This window comes from Megalops cyprinoides, chromosome 10 (genome assembly GCF_013368585.1).
Source record: "Megalops cyprinoides isolate fMegCyp1 chromosome 10, fMegCyp1.pri, whole genome shotgun sequence".
In the NCBI taxonomy this organism is placed as follows: domain Eukaryota; kingdom Metazoa; phylum Chordata; class Actinopteri; order Elopiformes; family Megalopidae; genus Megalops; species Megalops cyprinoides.
Window position 1 is genome coordinate 29,631,987 of NC_050592.1, and position 23,565 is coordinate 29,655,551.

Consider the following 23,565-nt stretch of genomic DNA (forward strand, 5'->3'; position numbering starts at 1 on the left):
TTTTCTGTGGCTGCATAGTAAATCAAAGCTAAAAGTGGTTTAAACTTGCGCGGTTTTGCATAACTTATTTGTCGTAGGCCTACTCCTACTCCTACAGCTTAAGACTTGTGGTTGAAACGAAAATTGCGCAAATGTAGCCTACAAATTTTTATTGTCACCCGTTATGGCTGTGTTCGCCGCCGTTGATACGTAACAGTGACAGAAGCCTGTCCAGATCCAACGTCTTGTGCGTTTATTCACTATCCGCAGAATAACGTCCCCAACGGTACAACAGACACAAAATGAAACATGAATTTTCTTAGTTCGGCTAAATTGCCTCCTGATATACCACTTATATATATATATTTTTTTTTTTGAATTGGTTATTTCCCCTTCTCATATTGTGGGGTATAACAGTAAACACCACTAGTAGGAAAAGAGTTTCTGATTTTACGGCCAAAAAAGTCACTCTGAATATCTATGTATATTGGCTATGAGGAAATTTTAAGGCTGACCATTTGTATATATCTAAACTATATACATATATCCAATTTATGTAATATATATACGTACCCATAAAATGTGATCAATCCGCTTTAAATGCATTTTATTGAAATTACTAAAGTAAAATGTTTAATAATAAAGTTAACAGCAAGCGGATCAAACATAAATAGATTAACAATTGAATCACTTTCTTAAATTGTAAGCATCTTAACTACATTTAAATTATACCTGTGTCTTGTCTAACGAAAGGTAAGCAACAGTTTTGGCATATGGTGCAATAGCACTCACGTGTGCAGTGAACGTCAATGTTATAAAAGGGACGCGTCGAGCTGCGTTGGGCACTGTATCCTACAGTCAAGGAAAGCCAGGTCGTGAGGCTCGTTAAGACCACAGTGATATCTCAAGCAGATCTAGAAAGGGAAACACCAAAGGAAAAGGCTCAACACTGTAAGTATACGCGAACTGCAAGTTTATCATTACTGTTATTTGTTCAAGCAATGATGTTTTCATTTCGTTAGAATATTAAACTGGAGCTCATATAGTGATTTACGCGCGCTCAAAGAGAATACTATCGTGTTAAATATCAAATGGTGAGTGTTTATAATATCTTACAGGCGTGGTGATTCGGACCATTGTTTTAAGCGTTGCCATATTGGCAATATTGTGACTGAAAATGTACATCCGTATCTCTCGACTTCATTTTGATACTTGTTACGGCCGCCAGAATCGGTTGGATTCAGTGCTGGATACTATACTCTGTCCAAAATAAACAAATTCCAAATAACTTTTTTCTCTCTGTCTGGCGGTCGGTTTTCATGATGGCGTGAATGGCGTGGTTACATCTGTATGTTGCAACAATATAAGTAAAAATTGACATTTTAACAGGTGAAAATGAAAGGTAAGAAGAGTAAGGAAGATATGGCCGTGGAAAAGGCAAAAGTCGAACAAAATGGGGACATAAGGTAAGTAATGTATTAAGTTAAATAAAATGCAGTGTATGTTATTATTATTATTATTATTATTAGTAGTAGTAGTAGTAGTAGCAATAGCAGCAGCAGCAACAGCAGTACAACCAGGTGAGAGCAGTAGTAGTAAAAGTTAAAACTGTAGTTGTAGTAACAATGGTCATGGTAGATGTAGTGACCAGAGCAGTACTAATTGTAATGTAGCTCATGTAATGGTATCAGTTAGTTCATTTACAGTCAAGCAGAGTGGTTTACGTGCCAGTGCTTGACATTAATTAAAATATTTGAGTAATATTTTAGATTTTTATGAACAAATGTTTCAGTTCTGTGTCAAACATGATGTCAAAGCTGGAACAGAAAAGCTTTCAGAGGTTATTGTGTGCAATCATCTGTATCTTCTGGTTTTGTGGGTTTAAGTAGTTTACATCACACACAATCCTACCATTCACAGTGAAACTAAGGAGAAAGAGAAGGCCCCAAAGATGGAAATGGTCAGTCCGATAGCTATTGTAAGTACTGGTATTTTTATCATCACTTTTTTTTATTATCATTATTAATAGTAGTAGTATAAGTGCTAATTGTAGTGTATGTACAGTTATTAGTGTATAATGGTTTGAAAATTATTTGCTTTGGTTATATTGCTGTTAAAAGCAAATCAGTCTGTAGGATCATATCACACTGTATTAAGATAGCAATTTAGTAGCCAGAGTGAAAAAAGTAGGAATTCAGTTTATTTTCATGTTTCTAGACTCACAAGGTCAGATACCTGTCATATGAACATAAGTAAAAAATGCACTTTGATATTGCAGTGTGTATGTTCAGTTACTGCATGTATGTTCAGTGGTGGCATCTTTAATTTCAGCATCAGCAATTTCATCAGACCTTCCACTCCAGCCAAGCTCAGTATAAATTCCTTTGTGGTGTTACTCTTCTCCATAGCAAAACTGCTCTCAGAGGACTAGAGAGGCACACATGCTTATCTTATCTTTCCTGCTTTTCTCTCTTCCCTCTCTACCTCTGTGTCAGTTTCGTTTTGCAGATGGATTGGATATATTCCTAATGGTAGTTGGAACTATAATGTCCATGGCCAATGGGGCTGTGCTTCCAGCCATGGTTGTTGTCTTTGGCGATATGACTGACAGCTTTGTGACCGATTCCATAAAAGATCAATTAAGTGAGTTGCCTGGCATGGGGGTATTTATCACTTAATGGCTGTGTGACAATTCCTTAATCATTCCACATTCTTAATTAGTGTTAATTCCATGCACCTTTTGTATTTTTATGGTGTCATGTTGTTTGGGAACCATTTTACTGAAAATCTTACTGAGAATTTTCTGTGATTTTGTCATGTTCTTATTGGAATTGTAACCATGCAGCGCTGTTTCTTAAACCCTAGACATAACCCTTCCATCTAACGAGACATTGGGAGAGCAGCTGACAAGGTATGGGTGTTTTCTAACAAGAGTAATCCTAGCATTTCTGATCTGATGTCATGTGCGGAACCTTGTCCTGAAAGTGAGATAGAATGACATCACATTCTGGTATTTCTTCACTCACTCGACACCCACATCCAGACTATCTTGCCTAGACTACATTTTACAGGCTTCTGGATACTTTACAGGATATTTTAACTTCCTTACTCAAGGGCACAAAAGCCATGTTCCATCCAGGAATGAAACTAGCAACCTACTGGTTCCATGTCTTTTCACCCAATCTGTAGACCACAGTGCCAATCCAATGTACTGTTGAAAAAGGGATTAATAATGTTCCTGTTATTCCTGTATCACTATACAATGTTTCCAGTGTTTTTCGTTTGTCTCAGTATTTACGCAGTCATTCTGTAAACGGACTTCAAGGATGCCCCATCCAAACTCTTGTCACACCAAGCTATGTTTAATTGCAATTAAGAGTCATCGAAACAGATGGAAACAAAGTATTCAAGGTCTGCATGTACAATTTAAGGGATGAACTTGAAGCACTGAGGACTCTAACTGCGCTTAGAATCAAGGAGCTGAAGCGATGATGAGCCATTTTGTTTGAAAAGCACAGTGATATTGTTCCCTATTGTTCTCTAGACATGCCATTTACTACTCCATCATGGGAGCCGTCGTACTGATGGCCGCCTACCTGCAAGTGGCCCTCTGGACCCTGGCTGCAGGGCGCCAAGTGAAGAGGCTGAGGAAGCTGTTCTTCCACTCCATCGTGCAGCAGGAAATAGGGTGGTTCGATGTGAACGAGACAGGGGAGCTCAACACTCGCCTGACCGAGTGAGTGACAGTTCTCATCTTTTTGGTCTTGTCCCCAGCAACAACATTGCTACGCACAGTTTTTTGGAGGCCCCTGAGAAAAGTGAGCCTTCCTCTAAAGACACAGGAAGTCATGTCAGTTGTGATTACCATTAATGAACTGGTCCTGTGTATTTTTGAGAGACCAAGACTTGTTTGTCAGAAAACAAACAAGTATATTTCAAATGTGTACACCCTGAAAGATTGTTTTTTTGCACATTCTTTTGTCAAATAGCATGTGAGTTTACCACCTCATCAGAGGTGATAGAAATATATATGATTTCCTGAGTGTACTATCCTGACAGTTTGATCAGTCTCACTCCCTTTTTTTTTAAAGTGACATTTTCAAAATCAACGAGGGCATCGGTGACAAGCTGGGGATGTTGATACAGTCCACGACCACGTTCTTCACCGGCTTCATTGTCGGCTTTGCCAAGGGCTGGAAGCTGACCCTGGTCATCCTCGCCATCAGCCCAGCCTTAGGAATCTCCGGAGCACTGCTGTCCAAGGTGAGTCCCCCTCTCACCCGGCCCCACATCCCAACACACCACACCGCGGCGTGCAGGTTGATTTGAGGGTCACTCACCCTGTGTTTTGATTCCCCCTCAGCTCATGACGTCGTTCACCTCCAAGGAGCAGACGGCCTACGCCAAGGCTGGGGCGGTCGCTGAGGAAGTGCTTTCTGCTGTCAGGACAGTCATTGCCTTCAGCGGGCAGAGGAAAGAGATAGAGAGGTGAGGGCAGAGCAGGGGGGCCTATGTCATGGATCTGTAATGGATCAATAGGAGGCATTTTTTGTGACTAAAGCTGGACGTCCCCTCTTTCTTAGGGGGCAGAATTCAGTCTAACTGTGAAAAATGCTCCTTGGGCCAAATTCAAACTAACAATCAAAAGACGACAAAATGAAGTGACAGACTCCATCTCACCCAAATCCTCTGCTGAGATGGAGAATACAGCTTTACATTTCATAGGTTTACATTTTAGTTTTTTCCTCTTCTTGTTGTAAAATGATCTATTTCTTGTCAAAGGTACCGCAAAAATTTAGAGAATGCCAAGAACGTCGGTGTGAAGAAGGCCATCACTGCCAACATTGCGATGGGCTTCACTTTCCTGATGATATACCTTTCTTATGCCCTGGCCTTCTGGTATGGCAGCACTCTCATTCTGGCAAAGGAGTACACCATCGGTGTTGTGCTAACGGTGAGTTTCTGAGTGTGTTTGCTCCCTGTTGAGTGAGTACCACTCTTCATATGAGCTGGGAACATTCCATTTACCAGATATAAACAGATCCCATTTCAAGTGTAGCATCCGCTGCTTCAACTTAACTCCTGGCCTATTTTCCAGGGACTCTCTATGTTATGTCCGGGTCACACTCTGGAAATAAATGGATTGCCTAACAAAAGCCTGAGCCTAGTCTTTCACACAGCACACACTATTTCATGTGTGTTGCGTGCGAAAAATGTGCTGTTATTTAACTGAAGAGTCTCATTGCATAACAGGAAATTACTCTTGTGACTTGATTTGGCCCTCATAAAGCTGAACCTAGAGTCACTCCTGTAATCTTACCTGCTTGTATTATAAAATTGATTTACTGCTGATGTGGTGATAGTGATAGGGAGCATTCGCACATGAACAGGATGGTGAAAGATCTCCAGGACAACAGGAGTAAGGAGACATCCTCTCTGCAGTGTCATCTGCATTTTGACAGGAAACCCAAAAGCTCTTGTGCTACTAGGAACACTAAAGAAATTGAAAGCATTTGTGACTGAATCCCATTCACAAGGTGTCTTAAGATCTGCCCATCCAAAATGTCCCAAACTTAGCCCACCATGGCTACACAGCACCCAGCATCCCCTAATCCGCATCTGAAAGCTAAAAATCAAAGTTAAAAAAAATCATATTGTTTTGGCATAGCCTGTGGACCTATGATCTGTAAGCATATGTGAAGAAGCTTTTTAATACTCATCTGTTCTCTTGATTGGAACATTCATTATGACAATTTTTTTTTTCATGCATTTTAAAAATGTGTGTTCTCAAAACAAAGGTTCTCAGCTGTCTGAAGCTGTTACAGAATATATAGTATGGTTTAAAACACACAGACAATCTTATACTCTTTGAAATGAGCTGTGAAACATGAACTAGTCTAGTCTGTAATGCTAACAATCATCCAAACATGGAAACTGAATATGGGAAGTCATTGATAAATGGGAAGGGCTACTAAAAAGGACAGAACCACTGGGGTGCTACTGCATTCGTTGATGTTACTGTGCTTGGCTTTGATGAATGAGACGCTTTATTTGATTGGCCAGGTCTTCTTCGCTGTCATCATTGGCGCCTTCGCGCTGGGCCAGACGACGCCGAACGTGCAATCGTTCGCCAGCGCACGCGGGGCCGCCCATAAGGTCTACGCCATCATCGATAACGTGAGTACGATCCCTCACACGCACCAAATGTCCAGCGTTAATTTACACTCACTTTGTCTTTGTAAATGTGTGATATGAATAAAAATGCAAAAAAGGTAGGCCCAGAGAGTCATTGTAACACAGAGTTTTGGAGTTAAGTATTAAATATGTTTGTTAATGTTTGAAATTATACACAGGAGTCTGAGTTTACATCAATTCCTCTCTAAGCACAAACTTTGCTGAACTTTGAGGTCAGAAGAGCCTTCCTGTCTCCACCAGGGTGGCAGGGTGGAGATTTCCAGCTTTCTGTGAGCGCTGGTTTTGTCTTGGGGAGGGTCATTCAGAAGGGTCACGTACAAATGGTCTTTAATTAGACTAAAGCTAACCAAACAAACAGAGAAGAAACACATATTTGAGGAACAGAATGCAATTCAGAAATCAAAGTCCAGCTAAAATAAACCGCAGTGTCGCTAGGCTTCCTTTGATTGTTCTGAAAGGAGGAACTGCAGCTTGAAGCTGGGATCAGACATGAAATCCCAGAATGCATCAGAGAAAGAAGTGATCTTTCCAGGCTGTATCTCTTTTCTAACATCTGAGATACAGAGGGGTGTGATGCTTAAAAATGTACGGAATGTGCTGGCACCAATCACAGCATTCACTAGCTTAATAGAATGAAGGTGACAATTAAGAGAACCACTTAGTCCGTGATCGGTGGCTGTTTCCCTAGGATTGCATAACCTGTTTCCCAAATATGCACCCCCATTGGCTTTGACATAATAGTCCAGAAAACAATGTAAGAACCACCTTTAGTACAGAGCATGATGAGAGTATTTGCATTCTTTTTTTCAGAAACCCAAAATTAACAGCTTCTCCAATGATGGCTACAAACCTGACATCATGAAAGGGAACATCGAATTCAAAAATATCCATTTCACATATCCATCGCGACCAGATGTCAAAGTAGGTGCCCCTCACTTTCAAATCGTCTGACACCTGCTACCTGGTAACCCCAAAGCCTAAAATAGAAATTTATTAATGTTACTTATCAAATCAGAAAAACAATGCAGTTTTACAAGTTGGAGTTTAACTTTGTTAAACAAATGGATGACAAGTTGTATAGATAGCCTGTGTGAAGACACCTCAATCATGCTGATACATTTAGTTTTCCACAGTTTGTTATTGCATTCTGCACAAGGTTTCTGATTGGCTATTGTCCTGTCAGTCATTCCTGTGAGCAATGGGAAAGGCAGAAGCATAAGGATATTTAACTGTTGTGATTGGAGAGTGTTTCAGAAAGGTATGAAAATGGCTGAATCGTCATGACGTGGTATCCAAAAGTGACTGGGCAATAAGAGTCCTATACTAGGCACCTGTCTGCTGGGCTGGCTGGTGTGAACTCCTCTGCTTGTGTGTGCTGTGCAGGTGTTGAATGGCATGAATCTGAAGGTGAGCAGTGGGCAGACCATCGCTCTGGTGGGCAGCAGTGGCTGCGGGAAGAGCACCACTGTTCAGCTGCTCCAGAGGTTCTACGACCCACAGGAGGGCATGGTGAGCAGGGCACACCCTGAGAATGTCTGTGTGTGTGTGTGTGTGTGTGTGTGCGCATGTGTGCGCGTTTTACAAGATATTAGGTAAATCTTTTATCTGGTTATCTAAAACCAACTATTTGAGCTATTTGTGTGTCTAGATATTTGCATGTGTAGACGTCCACGCCTGGTTACAGTTCATGTCCCTCACTCCCACCCACACCATTCAGCACTCGTGTTTCTCTGGTGCTGCGCTCAGGTCAGTATCGATGGGCATGACATCCGCTCCCTCAATGTTCGCTTCCTGCGGGAGATGATTGGCGTGGTGAGCCAGGAGCCAGTGCTGTTTGCCACCACCATCGCCGAGAACATCCGCTACGGCCGCCAGGACGTGACCCAGCAGGAGATAGAGCAGGCCACGCGGGAGGCCAATGCCTACGACTTCATCATGAAGCTTCCTGATGTAAGAACAGCCCCCGCCCCCTGTCATGCTCAGAGTGTGATCAGCTGAAAGGCTAGGAGAGCACGTGTGTGAGAAGAGGTTGTGATACCACGGTTTGTGGGGAGAGAATAACTATCGTCAGCAGGTAATGATGTAACAGACCATTGAAGTAAGTCAGAAAAAGGTCAGAAGTATAGTATTTTCCTCTGTGTTCCTCTGTGTGCAAGTTTCTGTTTTATGAGAGTATAGTTTAAGTTATCAAAGTTATCAAAAGAATATCAAAGTTATCTGTTTCATGATCTCTTTTCTCTTTATGTCAATATGCTTAAAGTGTGTGTGTGTGTGTGTGTGTGTGTATAACGGAATGGGATGGGAAACATGCACAAAAGACATTTTGATCTGAAGACTTGTACTTAAAGGTTTGAAATTTGTTTCTTAGACAAATATAATTACTGAAGTTGATGCCTACATATGAATTACTTTCCAGTTACTTTACTGTTTTTTAAAAATATTTTGGCTACTTTGAAGAATCTAAAATATAAGAAAGTCTTTAGTCACTGCATAATTCTATTTCTGTTATTTCATAGTTTGGTTGTCTTTACTATTATTCAAAAATGTTGAAAATAGTAAAAATAAACTATAAAATTTGTGTCCAAACTTTTGATTGGTAGTATATATATCAAACAGCTGTATACAAATGTACAGATAGATAGATTTATAGATAGATAGATATACTTTACAGTATGTATGTGTTTAAGGATGTATGTATGTGTTTAAGGATAATAGTACAGTTCTGATAATGAGAATGCTTAAAAGATAGTTGAAAATGAACTCTGTTTTGCACAGAAATTTGAAACCCTGGTGGGAGACAGGGGCACCCAGTTGAGTGGAGGTCAGAAGCAGAGGATTGCTATCGCCCGCGCCCTCGTTCGCAATCCCAAGATCCTCCTGCTGGACGAGGCCACTTCTGCTCTGGACGCAGAGAGCGAGACCATCGTGCAGGCTGCTCTGGACAAGGCAGGACCTCTTTGGCTGTGACACTAATGTTGAGAACCAGACGTGTTCAGCAATGTTAGGGGCTGCTCTCTGAAAAAAAAAATACTAGTTTTCATCAAAAATTACAATTCATCATCTCTATTTTTTTTCAAATAAACTTCAAGTAAATGTTTAGTTGGAAAGGTGCAATTTGCTTTTGAAAATCAAAACTCAGTGAAAGTGTTTATTTGGAGGTGCCAGTCACATAAACGACCCATACTATGCTGTTTTATGCTTGGTTGTCCAGCCAAACAGCTTTCCCTGGGGTATGTTTTCTTCATAGAAGCAGCCAAGGTGCCTTTCAAGTGGTCTACCTATCAGCTTAGGCCCAGCTTCCTACATGTTGAGTGTTTTGTGCCGCTGTTGTTGCGTCCTTGGCAGGTGAGACTGGGAAGGACTACAATCATCGTGGCCCACCGCCTCTCGACTATCCGCAACGCAGACGTCATCGCCGGCTTTCAGAACGGAGAGATCGTGGAGCTGGGCACTCACAGCGAACTGATGGGCCGGCAAGGAGTGTACCACACCTTGGTCACCATGCAGGTGTGTGGAAACAGAGCCCTCACACCACCAAGTAGTCATTATGTGGACCGAAAGCCTCAGTCACTTCAGTGCGTATGAAGTGCTCACCCTCTTTTGTAAGGCATTCTGTGTAAATTGTCACAGTCCCCGCTATAGTGAAGTGTCTGCTGTGGTACAGAGGGCTCGCACTAAGGCAGGAAGCCTATACTGTATTGTAGCTAGTTTTCATTTTATGCTAGGAACAGTGCATCTACACATTTACCAAGTGTATGGTATGAGGCCTTTATGAATCTTTACTCTGTGATATGAAGTGTATGGTATGAAGAATTTATGAATCCTTACTCTGTGGTACAAAGTGGTCTCTCTATGGTATGAAGCCTTTATGAATTTTTACTCTGTGGTAAGAAGTGGTGTCTATGGTATGAAGTCTTTATGAAGCCTTTACTCTGTGGTGCGAAGTGTTCGCTCTATGGTACAAAGCCTTTATGGAGCCTTTATTCTGCAATGTTGCAAAGGTGTTCACTTAATTTTAGAGGCCATTGCTCGGTCATCACTTCATGTGTGGCACATTAATGACGCAAAATGATTTGTGCAGAGGATGTCTCACATCTCAAGTATAAATATGGATTGCTTTTTGTTAGACGTTCAAGAGCGCTGAGACCACAGAGGAGACAGGGGAGGAGGTTACTATGGATGAGAAGAGTCCATCTGTGATGTCACTGTCAGAATCCAACCTCTTCAAAAGGAAGTCCACCAAAGGCACCCACGGAAACGCTGAGACAGACCAGAAGGATGACAAAGACCAGCCTGAGGAAGTAAGATGGTATACCACTTGAATGTCCAGGCAAACCGCGGGCACAGTCTTTCCTTCAAAAAGAAAGTCTCAACACAGCAGACCAGTCAGTGTCCTGAGTCAGCTTCTGCAGTTAATCGACTCCTGCCCGGTGACCTGGGTTTTCTTTCTGTTCGGCCCAGGAGGAAAAGGTTCCGGAGGTGTCGTTTCTGAAGGTGCTGCGCCTGAATCTGCCCGAGTGGCCCTACATTGTGGTGGGCATCTTCTGCGCCATCGTCAACGGGGGCATGCAGCCCGCCTTCGCCATCATCTTCTCCAAGATCATCGCGGTACGTTCTCCCTGCAGCTGCAGGGGGTCTGAGGGGAAGGAGGAACTTCTGGCTCTGAACAGAAATTTGCTACAGCAGTGACATCCCAGCATTGAGCTCAAAGGCTCATTCTGCAGACAGGAAGACTGTGTCCCTCTGTTTCCTCTCAGGAAAGGAGGTCACTGCCACCGTGACATCCTAATATACACAAAAAATCACTAAAACAACACCATGTCAAAATATACATCATAATACATATATGTATGTGTATTTACATCATGCATACCTTCTTATGGTTTCAGGTGTTCGCTGAAACAGATGAAGACGTGATGAGAGAGCGATCCACGTTCTTCTCCCTGATGTTCGCGGCAATCGGGCTCATTTCCTTCATCACTATGTTTTTCCAGGTACCGCATCTCAGATTATCCACACAGTTTGCCATTCACGTCGATGCATAAACATGCTCCAGGGTATTTTTACACACAGGAAGTGCGAGGTAAACCAAGCCTCTCGTTTCCTCAAAGGAAACATCCTGTGGGGGACAGAGGATGGGCTGCCAATACCAATACGCACTTTTGGGGGTGCTGTCCAGAGCTCTTTAAATATACTCCACAACCTAAAAAGCTGGACTTTATCCCCCATCATCCCCTCTGTGAAAGATTTTGTGTTGAATGTAAAAAAAAAGTCTTTCAAAGGCAGCCCAGTTCTAGCCACTGTAGTTTCATAATGCAATTATGTGGCTGTGGTTATATTCTGGTATCAGTGAGGCATGGGTAACTGTATGGAATTGTGCTCATGTGGTCAGACAGACACTGCCAGAGAAGAGATGTACACAAGAGCACATGTGAGATTGCACTCACTCATGAGACAGGTGATATGTAAGAAGAGGACTCTCCCTTGTTTATCTCCCCTGGCTGGGCCAGCTGCCACAGTGTATAATCACCAAGGCCATCCCATCAATAATTAACCCAATGACAATAACACCTTGCAAACCCACACAGTTTGATTCTCCAAATTAAATTCCATTTATGGAGTTTGGGCTTATATAAAGTTGAGGCGTGCTGTAATTTTGTTTGTGTGAAGGATGAGACAATGATTCCAAAGTCCTTTTTAATGTGGGATATCATGTGTATGTTTTAACATTTTCTGTTCATGCCCGTTGAGTCTTAGCTATGCAGTGTGCAGGCACTGGAATTTATTGTGTGTGATAATGGTTCTAGCTTTTCTTGTCAAATTCCCTGTGTTCAACCAAATTCCAAAGTTAACTTTGAGTAACAATTTTAACCAAGTCTTGCTTTTTTCTTACATAACAGTATGAAATTTCATGTATAAATCAAAACAAAGTGAGAAGTAGTTACATGGCATAGAGATACCAGGTAAGACTGATTTGCTTAACCAACTCCTCCTGAACTGTTTTTCTTCAAAATATACATCTATTTGCCCCAGGCATGCTAGGTAATTTTGAACAGTTTCTAGTACAGTATGCACAGTATTTACATTTTTCAGTATAGAGTAGAGCCTCTGTTTGCAGTGAGTTAGGCCCTGGTTCTGTCCTATGCCACCTGGCATTAACATGCGTCTTGGGTGATCCGATTACAAGTGGACAGCTCTAAGTACGTCTGTTCACACTTGGCATTAAAATGCATCTACACATGCCTCTCGAGTGACCACTTGTGATTGGATCTCACTTACCCACTCTATATACAAATAAACACATACATCATTTCCGTTTGCAAATGCAGGTTTATGCATCATTTAAAGGTCTGTTTGAACGAATCTTGTTATGACTGTCACTATGAAATAATGCGTGTTGTATCTGTAAACCTAGTTGACTAGCAAGCTAGATTCTGTTCATCACTGAAGTTAAATACCCTTAACTCAGCTGCAGCTGATCTTTTGTTAAATTCTGTTTATCATTGGAAAAAGCAGAAACGCTAGATTGTTGAGTCAGTTGAGTAGGCAGTCGAGTAGTCCTTCAGTGTGGCCCAGGACACATTCGCATTCACACTGCTAAAAGAATGTGGCCATATGCAGCCCAGACCACCTCCGTTTGTGGTCTGAGCGATCGGATGCCAATACGTCCTCAATGCATCTTGGGTGCGTTCTCACCTGTACTTAGCGCTGTCCACTTGTGATCGGATCACCCAAGACGCATGTTAATGCCAGGTGTGAACAGGGCCTTAGTTACAGTATGCCTGTCGCTGATATGTCTTATCTCCACAGGGCTTCAGCTTTGGAAAAGCTGGTGAAATTTTAACCATGAGGCTGAGATTTATGGCCTTCAAGGCCATGCTGAGACAGGTAGGCAGACATCTATAGTGTATCTATAAATAACGATATGAAAATGCCATTTGATCTCTTTTTTTACATCAGACCATGAGCTTTGAGCTTGACAAAAGGGGTTGCCATTTTGTGTGATATTGATTAAGCCCTGTGTGAAATTCAGCTGCCTGGGGCTCATTCATGTTTATAGCTGCAATTAAGTGGTGGCAATAGTGACAATTTGACCACAAAGACTGATGAAGGCTATCCATACCATCACAGTTGAATCATTCTTGGATTACCTTCCCCTTGATTGTTTTACACTGCCCTGTCGTCACAGAGCAATAAAGACCATTGTGTGCTCTTCCGGCCCCTTCCGCAGGAGCTGGGCTGGTTCGACGACCCCAAGAACAGCGTGGGCGCCCTGACCACCCGGCTGGCCACGGATGCCGCCCAAGTGCAAGGCGTAAGTGGAAGGCAGTGACTCACCCGCCCGCAGCCACGGTGACGTCACCCTGTGTGATCTCACGCAACAGACAAGCAATTCGCAGAGTCATGGCCACACCGGGTCATGTGAATCTGATGAGTATTTTACTTCCCTCTCTTGAAACACTCCCAGCTAACCCTGACGCTCAGTATGTTCCTAAAGCAGTATCTGCTCCTGGAAGGCACAGGGTGCCATGCCTCTCAGGGGAAAACTTGGGTACACAAGCCCCAGCCTTGCCCGCTAGTCACCCCTCAGTCAGAGGGACTAAACCACCATGCCAAACTACCTGTGTCTGCAGCATGTTAACTCATTAAGGGAAGTATATAGCATGTTTGCTTAGCAGACACCTGTATTCAGGGCAGCTGAGATAGACTTTTTTTACATGCTATCCGTTCAAACAGCTGGATATATGCTGAAGCAATTCAGGTTAAACATCTGGCTGAGTGCTACCATACCAGTGCCTCACGTAGGAATTGAGTCTTCAGCCCTAGGCTCTACGCCTCAGCCGCTAGGGTACACTTCCCCCTTATAGTACAGTGACGGGTGATTGTGTGTACCCCCTGGGGCTGACAGGCGACGGGACTCAGGCTGGCCACCTTGGCGCAGAACTTCTCCAACCTGGGGACGTCCATCATCATCGCCTTCGTGTACGGCTGGCAGCTGACCCTGCTCATCCTGTCCATCGTGCCCCTGCTGGCCATCGCCGGAGCCATCCAGATGAAGATGCTGGCGGGGCACGCTGCCAAGGACAAGAAGGAGCTGGAGGTGGCTGGGAAGGTAGGAGTGCCCCTCCCCCACTGCACCTGTACCTGTGTGCCAGGGCTGTGGAATCCTCACCTGTGTAGAGAGAGGGTTGTTCAGTCTGGAATTCTCTTAGCCTCACATTTGTGAGGGAAGCTTTTCCCCCCATGTCTTTTCCCCCCACAACCCAAATAAGCCATCATCTCACTGTAAATCATACATTCCAGACATGCAGTGCTTTCCAAAAGGAGAATTCTTGCATATGAAACTAAAGGCTGCGGTTTTTGTGCCACAGGTGACTTATATCTCATATTTTCCATGCGTTTGCATTTCAGGTAATGACAATATGGAAGCTTTAATGCAATGGTGTTCATTTTTGGCTGGTACACTAGATTTCCGCATGTTGTAAGAATGTTACAACAAGGTAGTGTGAAGAGAAGCAGGCTGGCAGTCAGGTGCTGTGTCTAAATCAAGTGTTTCTCTCTGGAACATGTTTTGTTTGATGTGATGCGTCTCCGCAGATCGCCACAGAAGCCATAGAGAACATCCGCACGGTTGTGTCACTGACCAGAGAGCAGAAGTTCGAGAGCGTGTACCAGGAGAATTTGGTAGTGCCGTACAAGTACGTACACACGCCTCCACCAGGCACATTTGACTGGTGAAAAATTCCTCTCGTTTGCGGACACAGTGGTTTCACACAGGAAGTGTCCCCATGTCTGACTGGCTTTCTTGTTTTTAATCCCTCAGAAACTCGAAGAAAAAGGCTCATGTTTACGGCCTCACGTTTGCATTTTCCCAAGCGATCGTTTACTTTGCCTACGCCGGCTGCTTCCGCTTCGGGGCGTGGCTGATTGAAAAAGGATACATGGATTTCGAGGGTGTCTTTCTGTAAGTACTGACATCAAATGGTTTATTTTTTACAGGTGCCTCTTAGGCGCTCAGAGATATTATTATTGTTTTGATTGTTATACATTATGACAATCACCACCTTTACTATGTGAATAGTAGGCAATGAAATGTGGAAGGAGGGCTGAAAAAGCCCTGTAATGAATATGTGTCAAATAGGAAAGAGACCCTCACATCACCTTCAAGGACTGGCCATTCAGAGTTTGGATTGTGACTGCAGTCTCTGCTCCCAGCTTAAGTCCTGGGTCACAGTGCGCTGTGCGAATGCCTACATTCTTATGTTTAATTCACATATTATTAATATTTTATTAATATGTATTTCATTATTACATACAGTATATGCACAGATTCAACCCTTTTTACTAAGATATTACATCACAGTGCAGTGTTTCCCCAAGATATTATGCCTTTGAATGGTGAAAGTCTCCTGTAAATCAAAATGTTTGCCATGTATACTGGTAACAAAGGTTGGCAATTCTATATGCTCTAGTATGTACGTTATAGGCCTTATTTTATGGTGTATGTAATGTTGTGCCTCTTCAATGCAAGCATTACATTAGGGCTGCCCCCGACCAAAGATTTTCCTAGTTGACTGGTAGTCGTTAGTTGAAGCCATTAGTCGACTAGTCGTCGCACTTTATGACATTAATTTAATTATTTAAATATATATATTTTTTGGGACATCAGAAAATGGTTTGAGTTCCAGGGCTGAGGAAGAATGTTATAAGTAACATTGTTAACACTATGCTACGTTACAGAGAAATACAAAACTGTAATAATGAGCCTTTAAAATACCCTATAAGTTTTACAAGCGCACGCACGAAGCGAGCTGTCTGTTAGTGACAATGCTAACAGCAAAAGCGGTAATGATTCTGAATGTGTCGGAAAAACCAGCAAGGAGATTGAACATTTTTAAAATTTATTTCAACACAGTATAACATGATACAACTTATGAACTTGTAACACCAACACAGTGACTTATAAAACAAATGATAAATAAAAAACAGAACATGAAGTTAAACATGCAGTAAGCGAGGTAATTTAGCTTCCCCAGTCCCCACGAACACTTGGATAAGCCTAATAGCGCATATGACAGTATATTTATTTAGCTGCATATAGCCTTAACTTTGCAATTCGTTAATGTTAATTAGGCCATTAATTATTTAGCCTAATGGAATAACCCTTTCACGTGTATGGTCACACCCGGTGTGATTAGCCGTTTAGCGCGTATGCTAAAACCGGGGCGATTAGAACACTAGATTGGAAAAAATTCTAGCTAATTTTTGCTTTGAAGAAACAGTGATTTAATGTTATAAATATAGCAAATGCTAACTAATGAGAAGCTTAATAACGCTAATGTAAACATAACAAACCATGGTAACAGCGTGCTACATTGAATCAAAATAAGTTATGTACGAAAGGGATAATAACGTTAGGCTACTTAGGGGAGAGCTGGGATGGAAGTAACACTTTTCAGATAAACGTCATTTTAAAAGATAACGTTACAGACAGAAACTAATTTTCATTGTGATCAACAACTCACGTATGTGATCTATCAATACCAAGGTGCTATTTTGTACAAATGTGAAACGACTTCGGTATAATAATATAATAAGTATAGTTGTTATTGTAGAGGGACGAAAGAAACAACTGTTACAATCATCCCAACAGTTAAACCTGACTTGCTTCTAAACTGAGAAACTCTGATATGGCAAACTTCAGGATGTGTTCAAGTATTAATTAATCTGTCAAATGATCGTGACTATGACACATGAAACAATAGACACAACTTGTCATTAAAAAAAATTACCGCTTGAGTGAATTTACTTTCCGTGATCGAAAACAGCTTCTCGGGTGTAACTCCGAGAAAGTATGATGTATCCACGCGGTTTTTCGGGGTTCTGGTAAGTGTTGCATGCTGTACATGCTGATGCAGTCAGGCATATCAGACTTGTATGGGCTTGGAGAAAATCACTGTGTTACTTTCGTCCCGTGTTAGTTTTGTACCGGCTTTCCCCTACATGTTTCAGATGATAAGCCATGTCTGAGGTTGGGGTCGTTGTTTACACCCGAAATGATCCCATACTTTGGATGATTTCCTGCCCGACATAGTCTAATAACTTTTTAATGACAAGGCGCAGCCCCCGAATGGAGTTTGAGGGGTTTTTTTTTCTGCGACTAACCGACTACTGAAAACTGAAGACTCCTCATCGACTAACGTTTAGTCGACTATTAGGGGGCAGCCCTACATTACATATTTGAAAGCATCAATAAGTGATATGTTTGCTAAGACATGCAGAGATTATGAAGCATGCAGAAAAATGCCCCTTTGCCTGCGGTTGCATTTCATAAGCTTTGCCATGAGAAGCAGCGGAGCAAAGGTTCTCCACTTCGCCATGGGAACAGTTAATCATTAGTGCTGCTTGAAGCATATGGTCGCAGACAAGCAATTCTGAGTAAATGAACTTAACAGCCCGATGACATTTTTTTCACGGGGGAGAGGTGGCATGGAGACGCTAAAATGAGGCGGGGACTCCCGTAGTGAAGCGCTGACACGCTAATGCTCGTTAAACATGAGCAGGTCATCCGTGCACTGCCCCTTCATTGCGTGGCTCAATCTCTCCTTTGAGGTGCAGGAGACCTCTCTCTTTAGAAATGTGCAGGATGACGTTTTCTCTGAGTGACGATGAAAGGGGTTCATAGCAGACTTACCAAGACTGTGTTTGAAGTAGACCAAAAAAGAACCCCAGGGTATAGCTAGCTTTTAGTATGCTTTGTTTACACAAGTTTGCAAGCGGCCCGTGATTGTTGAGCTCCTGTATTATGTAACAGTAATAATGGAACTTGGCAATGGCTTGACAATGTCATGCTGTAGTTAAAAGGAACCAGAGTTTGGCCTCTGAGAGGCTCAGTGGTTAAGGTGCTCGCCTTGAGCACAACCTGAGTTCTGCAGCCTGTCCTTGATCCTTTGTAAGCTTTGGAAGAAAGCTTACAAAATAACCTAGAATTGATCTATGGGATAATAAAACCAGGGGAAAGTGTTTGGCTGGATGTATATTTTAGCTGTAAATGAGCCCATTGTGTGAGCCTCTTAGGTCCAACTAAATACTTTCTCTGGGTTTCTTTTTCAAATGCTCACGTTCTCCAAAAAGCTTAGACTAACTTTCTGGGTCTTATGAGATACGCATGTTGTACATTAATTTTAAAGTAACATTCTGTACTAATAATATTTCTCCAAACTGTCCTAGGATGCTGCGGGATGAAAGGGCGTTGATGGTGGAAGATGAAATTTCCCACGAATTTCTGATCGTACCGCACTGACGGAGAGGTTTATGAGGTTGTTGAATGTGACTTCATTTGCAGGGTTGTTTCCGCTGTGTTGTATGGCGCTCTCGCCCTGGGAGAGGCCAACTCCTTCACTCCGAACTACGCCAAGGCCAAGATCTCCGCTTCCCACCTGTTCATGCTGATTAATCGAGTCCCAGCCATCGACAACGACTCAGACCTGGGAGAAAAGCCGGTACGTCTATGTCTGTATTGCCAAAAAATAGTCTCCTATCAAAATGTCCTATAATGATATTTAAAAGTGTTTTCTTATTATAGGATTTATTACATGGGCAAAAATGTCTGCAGCTTCAATTTGTATCATTTGTACTATAATTTGTATTCAGTAAGTTTGTAAAGAGAAACATTTACACAAAGATAGGGATGATGACATTGAAAAACGGACGGCAGTGTAACATAGTGGTTAAGGAGCAGGACTCATAACCAAAAGGTTGCTGGTTTGATCCCTGCTGGGATGCTACTGTACCCTTGGGCAAGGTACTTAACCCACTATAGCCTCCGTAAATATCCAGCTTTATAAATGGATAACATTGTAACGAATTGTAGCCTATGTATGTCACTTTGGATAAAAGTGTCTGCCAAATGAATAAATGTAAAAAAAAATTGTTTTAGAAATATTTGAGCCAACTTACAGTGAAAGCACCAGAAATGAATTGTCTACATTCCTGTTTATTCTAGCTGAATATTTAATTCAGTTTTCATTGGATAAATCATGAAATTTGAATTGAAAATCATTGTATCATTGTATCATTGTACCTTTTCTGCCTTTTCCTCACCTTTGCCCAGAGGGGTGTGTGACTGATTAGACAATTAACAGACACTTCACACGAGCCAAAAGCACGGAGTGAGGAAGGCTGAACATTAACAACGTGACCCTTTCCAGACACAGGTGTCTCGGCATGTGACAGTGGGGCCGGCTAATGGCTTGTATCTGCACCTCAGAGAATAACAGACTGTTGTTTAGTGACACCTAGTGACTGATTTTTGTCGCTCTTGTCCACTGTGAAATCACCCATTTCTTTGTTGGACCAAAAAGGAAGCAGACTGTGTATTTTTTCACCCAGTTCAGATTTAAAAGATATCCCTTCATCATGAGGATCCGCTGTTCTATGTTACCTTTGCTCTTAGGCCTTACTGTCAGGCACAGTCAGATAGCAGTCTAACAGAACTGGTGCTCCAGGACTGTGATAGAGCATGAAGATTTGGCGATACTGACTGTTTGTGTCATTCTCTCCTATTGACCACTGGATCTCAACCCCTCTCCACCCGTCTGCTCTGCTGTTCCAGGATCAGTTTGACGGTAATGTGAGGTTCGACGACGTGCACTTTAACTACCCGTCCCGGCCGGACGTGCCCATCCTCCAGGGCCTGAGCCTGCGAGTGAAGAAGGGCCAGACCCTGGCACTGGTGGGCAGCAGCGGATGCGGGAAGAGCACCACCATCCAGCTGCTGGAGCGCTTCTACGACCCACTAGGGGGCGCTGTGGTGAGCACCGACCTGAAAGGGGGGTGGTCTTAAGGTCTCAAACTGTTCAGTTAAAAAACTTGAGCTTGTTTCAAACTTGCCCATAGGTGTCAGTACTCTACTTATTATGATCAGTTTCAAGTATAACCTAAGAGGAGCAAAAATAGTGTGTTGAGTTCATTCTTGAACATGTGAAATATTACACATTTGTGTTGTAATTTTTTCACAGAAACACATGACCACCCAGCACATTACAAACATATTATTTAATGTTGGTAAAAAGTCAGCTGGTTCTCTGGCCATGTATTAAAGCATCTGCCCTGACCATAAAGAACTGTGGGTTCAATTTCTTGCTAAGCCATACCAAAGAACTGAAGTGTGTTTGGGTAGCTAGGACTGACACTCTGTCCTGAGGTACTACTTAAAATCTTTTAAAATGTAAAGGAAAAAATGTTAAATTCATTCATGTATTTTGTAAGTCATTGGTGAACACTCATGCATACAATTGAATATTTAGTACTGTAGAAAATAGCTATTATTATTATAAACACCACAACAGATAACCTATACCTAAAATGACTTGAAATTGTCAGTATAAAATTACAGCATTTTAGTATACAGCAGGACATCCCACAGGGAATAGAGTGCACTGAGTGTACAGAGGTACTGCAGAGGGACAGGACACTGGCACATGAGGTGACTTTTATTGGACTTTTATTGCACATGGGGATATTGCTGTGTAGGTGAGAAGGCTATGGTTTAACTGCTCTCGTCAAGGCCAGTAACGGAAAATTCATACTGTAGATAGTAACTTTAGTGCCAAGGATTACTCAGCCCATTTATGGCACGTTGCACAGATCTCTTTTCCTGTTCAACAGTAAACTGTTCAACAGCAAACTGTTTACACGTAAAAGAATCACAATATATTCCACAAACATGAATGATCTCTTCAATGCTCAGTCACACATTCACAAACAAGTATCAGTATTCTCAGTTCCTACAAACAGAATATTGCAATGGCAGTACTCACTGCTCACTAACTAGTTATATTAATTACTTGCAGATTACATACTAGGTAGATGGCTTAAATGACTAAGGTCTTGATTTTCAGAAAGCTTCAGCAGTATGTCATCTGTGACTCCTTATCTTCAATAGACACTCAACAATTTATTTAATAAAGTGTTATATTTGGATATACATTGCATACTGTGCATACTTTATTGTGCATACTTTTTGCATACTTTATTGAGAAACATATCGTCAACATAGTGTCTCTTTCTTTGAGCTGTGCACATGGTTAGTTTTATTAAACCAACACAAATTATCCTGCATTGAAATCCATTCACTCAGTACTTGCTATGGGCCCACACAGAGGTATAATCTCATCCTCTCCTTGGTCACAGATGTTGGACCAACATGATGCCAAACAGCTGAACATCCACTGGCTGCGGGCGCAGATGGGCATCGTATCCCAGGAGCCCATGCTGTTCGACTGCAGCCTGGCAGAGAACATCGCATATGGGGACAACAGCAGGGAAGTCAGTCAGGAGGAAATCATAGAGGCAGCCAAAGCTGCCAATATCCACTCCTTCATTGATAACCTACCCCAGGTATGCGGTTTATTAGTGCCTATTGAGATGAGAAAGCTGTTGCAGTCATAAACTAAAACAATGCCTGCTCCTGTCTTCCATTCCTGTATAAAGGTATTGACATTAGCTTTCCAGGGGTTACGTCAGTTGTGCTGATAGAGGATTCCCTTTGATGTAGGCCCACCAATGAGAACTTTATTATGTCAGTTAATTTCAATTAATGGCATTTTAGCAGGTGGGCCAAAGTGAGACTCATTATTTTGAAATTTTGTCACATGATTACCAAAAAAGAATACTTGTTATACTTATAAGTTACACTTTGTGGATATATACATACACTCATTACACACCCACTGAAAGGATGTGGAATCTCTTATGTTTTGGTACAGAGACAACAGTGAAGATGTCCCCCTTTTTCTCTTGGCAGAAATACCAGACCCAGGCTGGGGACAAGGGGACACAGCTCTCAGGGGGTCAGAAACAGCGGGTGGCCATCGCCCGAGCCATACTCCGAAACCCCAAACTGCTCCTCCTGGATGAGGCCACATCCGCTCTGGATACAGAGAGTGAAAAGGTGCTGTTTGCAATTCTTACCCCATTAAATCAGCTGGAATTCATCTAAGTGATTAAACCAAGCACCTCAGGGCAACTCTGTTACCCTTCAAGCATGAGTAATTCTTTTGAAACATTTTTTGAAACTTTTCAATCTTAAACTTAAACTGTCTTAATAGTTGATACTACTACTACCTAGAGAATGTCAATGTTAGGTCTTTAAAAGTTATCCATCCTTTACGAAACTATCAGTACGTGTTCTTGCTATTATCATTTCACTGACAAATCTGAGTGTTATCATCATTATTAACATCTTTAAAAAGAATAATTGAAGGTTTATGGATTGAAGGTTTATGGTTTGTACCAACCACACAGTGAGTACTGTACACTGTAGACTCTTTCAAGGTTGCCTGATACAGTACTTACTGTGGTTGGTACATCTAGGTGCCCTTTAGTGAGACACAACCATGAAAATGAAGTATGCTAATGAAGTTTTCAAAAAATGAACAGGTTCATGATGCCATACCTCAACCTATACCACTATACAACAGGTATAACTGGTGATACCTTTATGGTATGACCACAGTTCTGTGGCATGAGCCCAGTCCTAGAGTCCTGCAGGTTTTACATTTAGCCACTGATTTACACCTCCTACCTCCTCTGGTGTCCCTACCTTTAAGTACAGATTAAATAAATATTCCGATCAATTGAATTAAGTAAATGCTCATCTCTACTTTATAACTAAATTATAAAAAGCTTATAAAAAGTAGCCTTTGTAAGTCAACCCTGGATAAGGTCATCTACTAAGCATATTAAAGCTGTAAAGTAAGAATGTTAAGAGTAAGAATCAGACCCTGTGGTCCCCCAGAACTAAAGCTGCTCCTCATGCCCCATGTGAAGACTGTATCAGAGCTCATCAAGACATCTCTCCTGTCTCCCTCTCTGTGAAACAGATCGTTCAGGAGGCCCTGGACAAGGCACGAGAGGGCCGCACCTGCATCGTGGTGGCCCACCGCCTCTCCACCATCCAGAACGCCGACCGCATCGCTGTGTTCCAGAACGGGCAGGTGGTGGAACAGGGCACGCACCAGCAGCTGCTGGCCAAGCAGGGCGCCTACCACACCCTGGTCACCTCCCAACTGGGGTACAACCACAAATAGCGGCGTTATCCCACAGCTGAGGGGTCGGGACTGAGGGACGCAGGGAAGCTCCAAGGGACATCTGACATATTTATTCACCGCTGTGTGTCGGCCACCGCGTGGCGCTTCAGCTCCAAAGCTCTGCACCATGTGCCTATATAGTTTACATGCTAATCATCTCATATTGCTGGTATATGATTTACCAAAGATTTTAGATTTACAGATACTGGTGCAGCAATACTAAAATTAGGGTAAAAATCATGTCTTTTGCATACAGAAGTCACCTTCAGACTCCCAGTCGGTTTCGGTTGTTGGGAAT

General features: G+C 42.3%; 1 protein-coding gene across 1 annotated transcript; it reads left to right on the forward strand.

The window, feature by feature from the left end:
* The first annotated feature begins 840 nt into the window (after nucleotides 1-840).
* On the forward strand, nucleotides 841-23,365 carry abcb4 (ATP-binding cassette, sub-family B (MDR/TAP), member 4). Its single transcript, XM_036539335.1, has 28 exons — nucleotides 841-930; nucleotides 1,369-1,445; nucleotides 1,900-1,957; nucleotides 2,475-2,622; nucleotides 2,845-2,890; nucleotides 3,524-3,715; nucleotides 4,071-4,242; nucleotides 4,343-4,467; nucleotides 4,762-4,933; nucleotides 6,043-6,156; nucleotides 6,985-7,095; nucleotides 7,558-7,683; nucleotides 7,921-8,124; nucleotides 8,950-9,120; nucleotides 9,520-9,681; nucleotides 10,302-10,475; nucleotides 10,636-10,782; nucleotides 11,064-11,168; nucleotides 12,985-13,062; nucleotides 13,406-13,489; nucleotides 14,084-14,287; nucleotides 14,773-14,873; nucleotides 14,999-15,139; nucleotides 18,521-18,677; nucleotides 19,790-19,987; nucleotides 21,370-21,576; nucleotides 21,983-22,129; nucleotides 23,061-23,365. The coding sequence occupies exons 2-28, from the start codon at nucleotides 1,375-1,377 to the stop codon at nucleotides 23,265-23,267; spliced, it is 3,822 nt and encodes a 1,273-aa protein (XP_036395228.1). The 5' UTR covers nucleotides 841-930; nucleotides 1,369-1,374; the 3' UTR covers nucleotides 23,268-23,365.
* The last annotated feature ends 200 nt before the right edge of the window (nucleotides 23,366-23,565 follow it).

Excerpts from the sequence above, each read along its gene's own strand:
- abcb4 (XM_036539335.1), top strand. The coding sequence starts at position 1,375 with ATGAAAGGTAAGAAGAGTAAGGAAGATATGGCCGTGGAAAAGGCAAAA. Across the intron at positions 7,096-7,557 it reads CATCGCGACCAGATGTCAAA|GTGTTGAATGGCATGAATCT; the intron begins GTAGGTGCCCCT and ends TGTGCTGTGCAG. Across the intron at positions 9,121-9,519 it reads TGCAGGCTGCTCTGGACAAG|GTGAGACTGGGAAGGACTAC; the intron begins GCAGGACCTCTT and ends CGTCCTTGGCAG.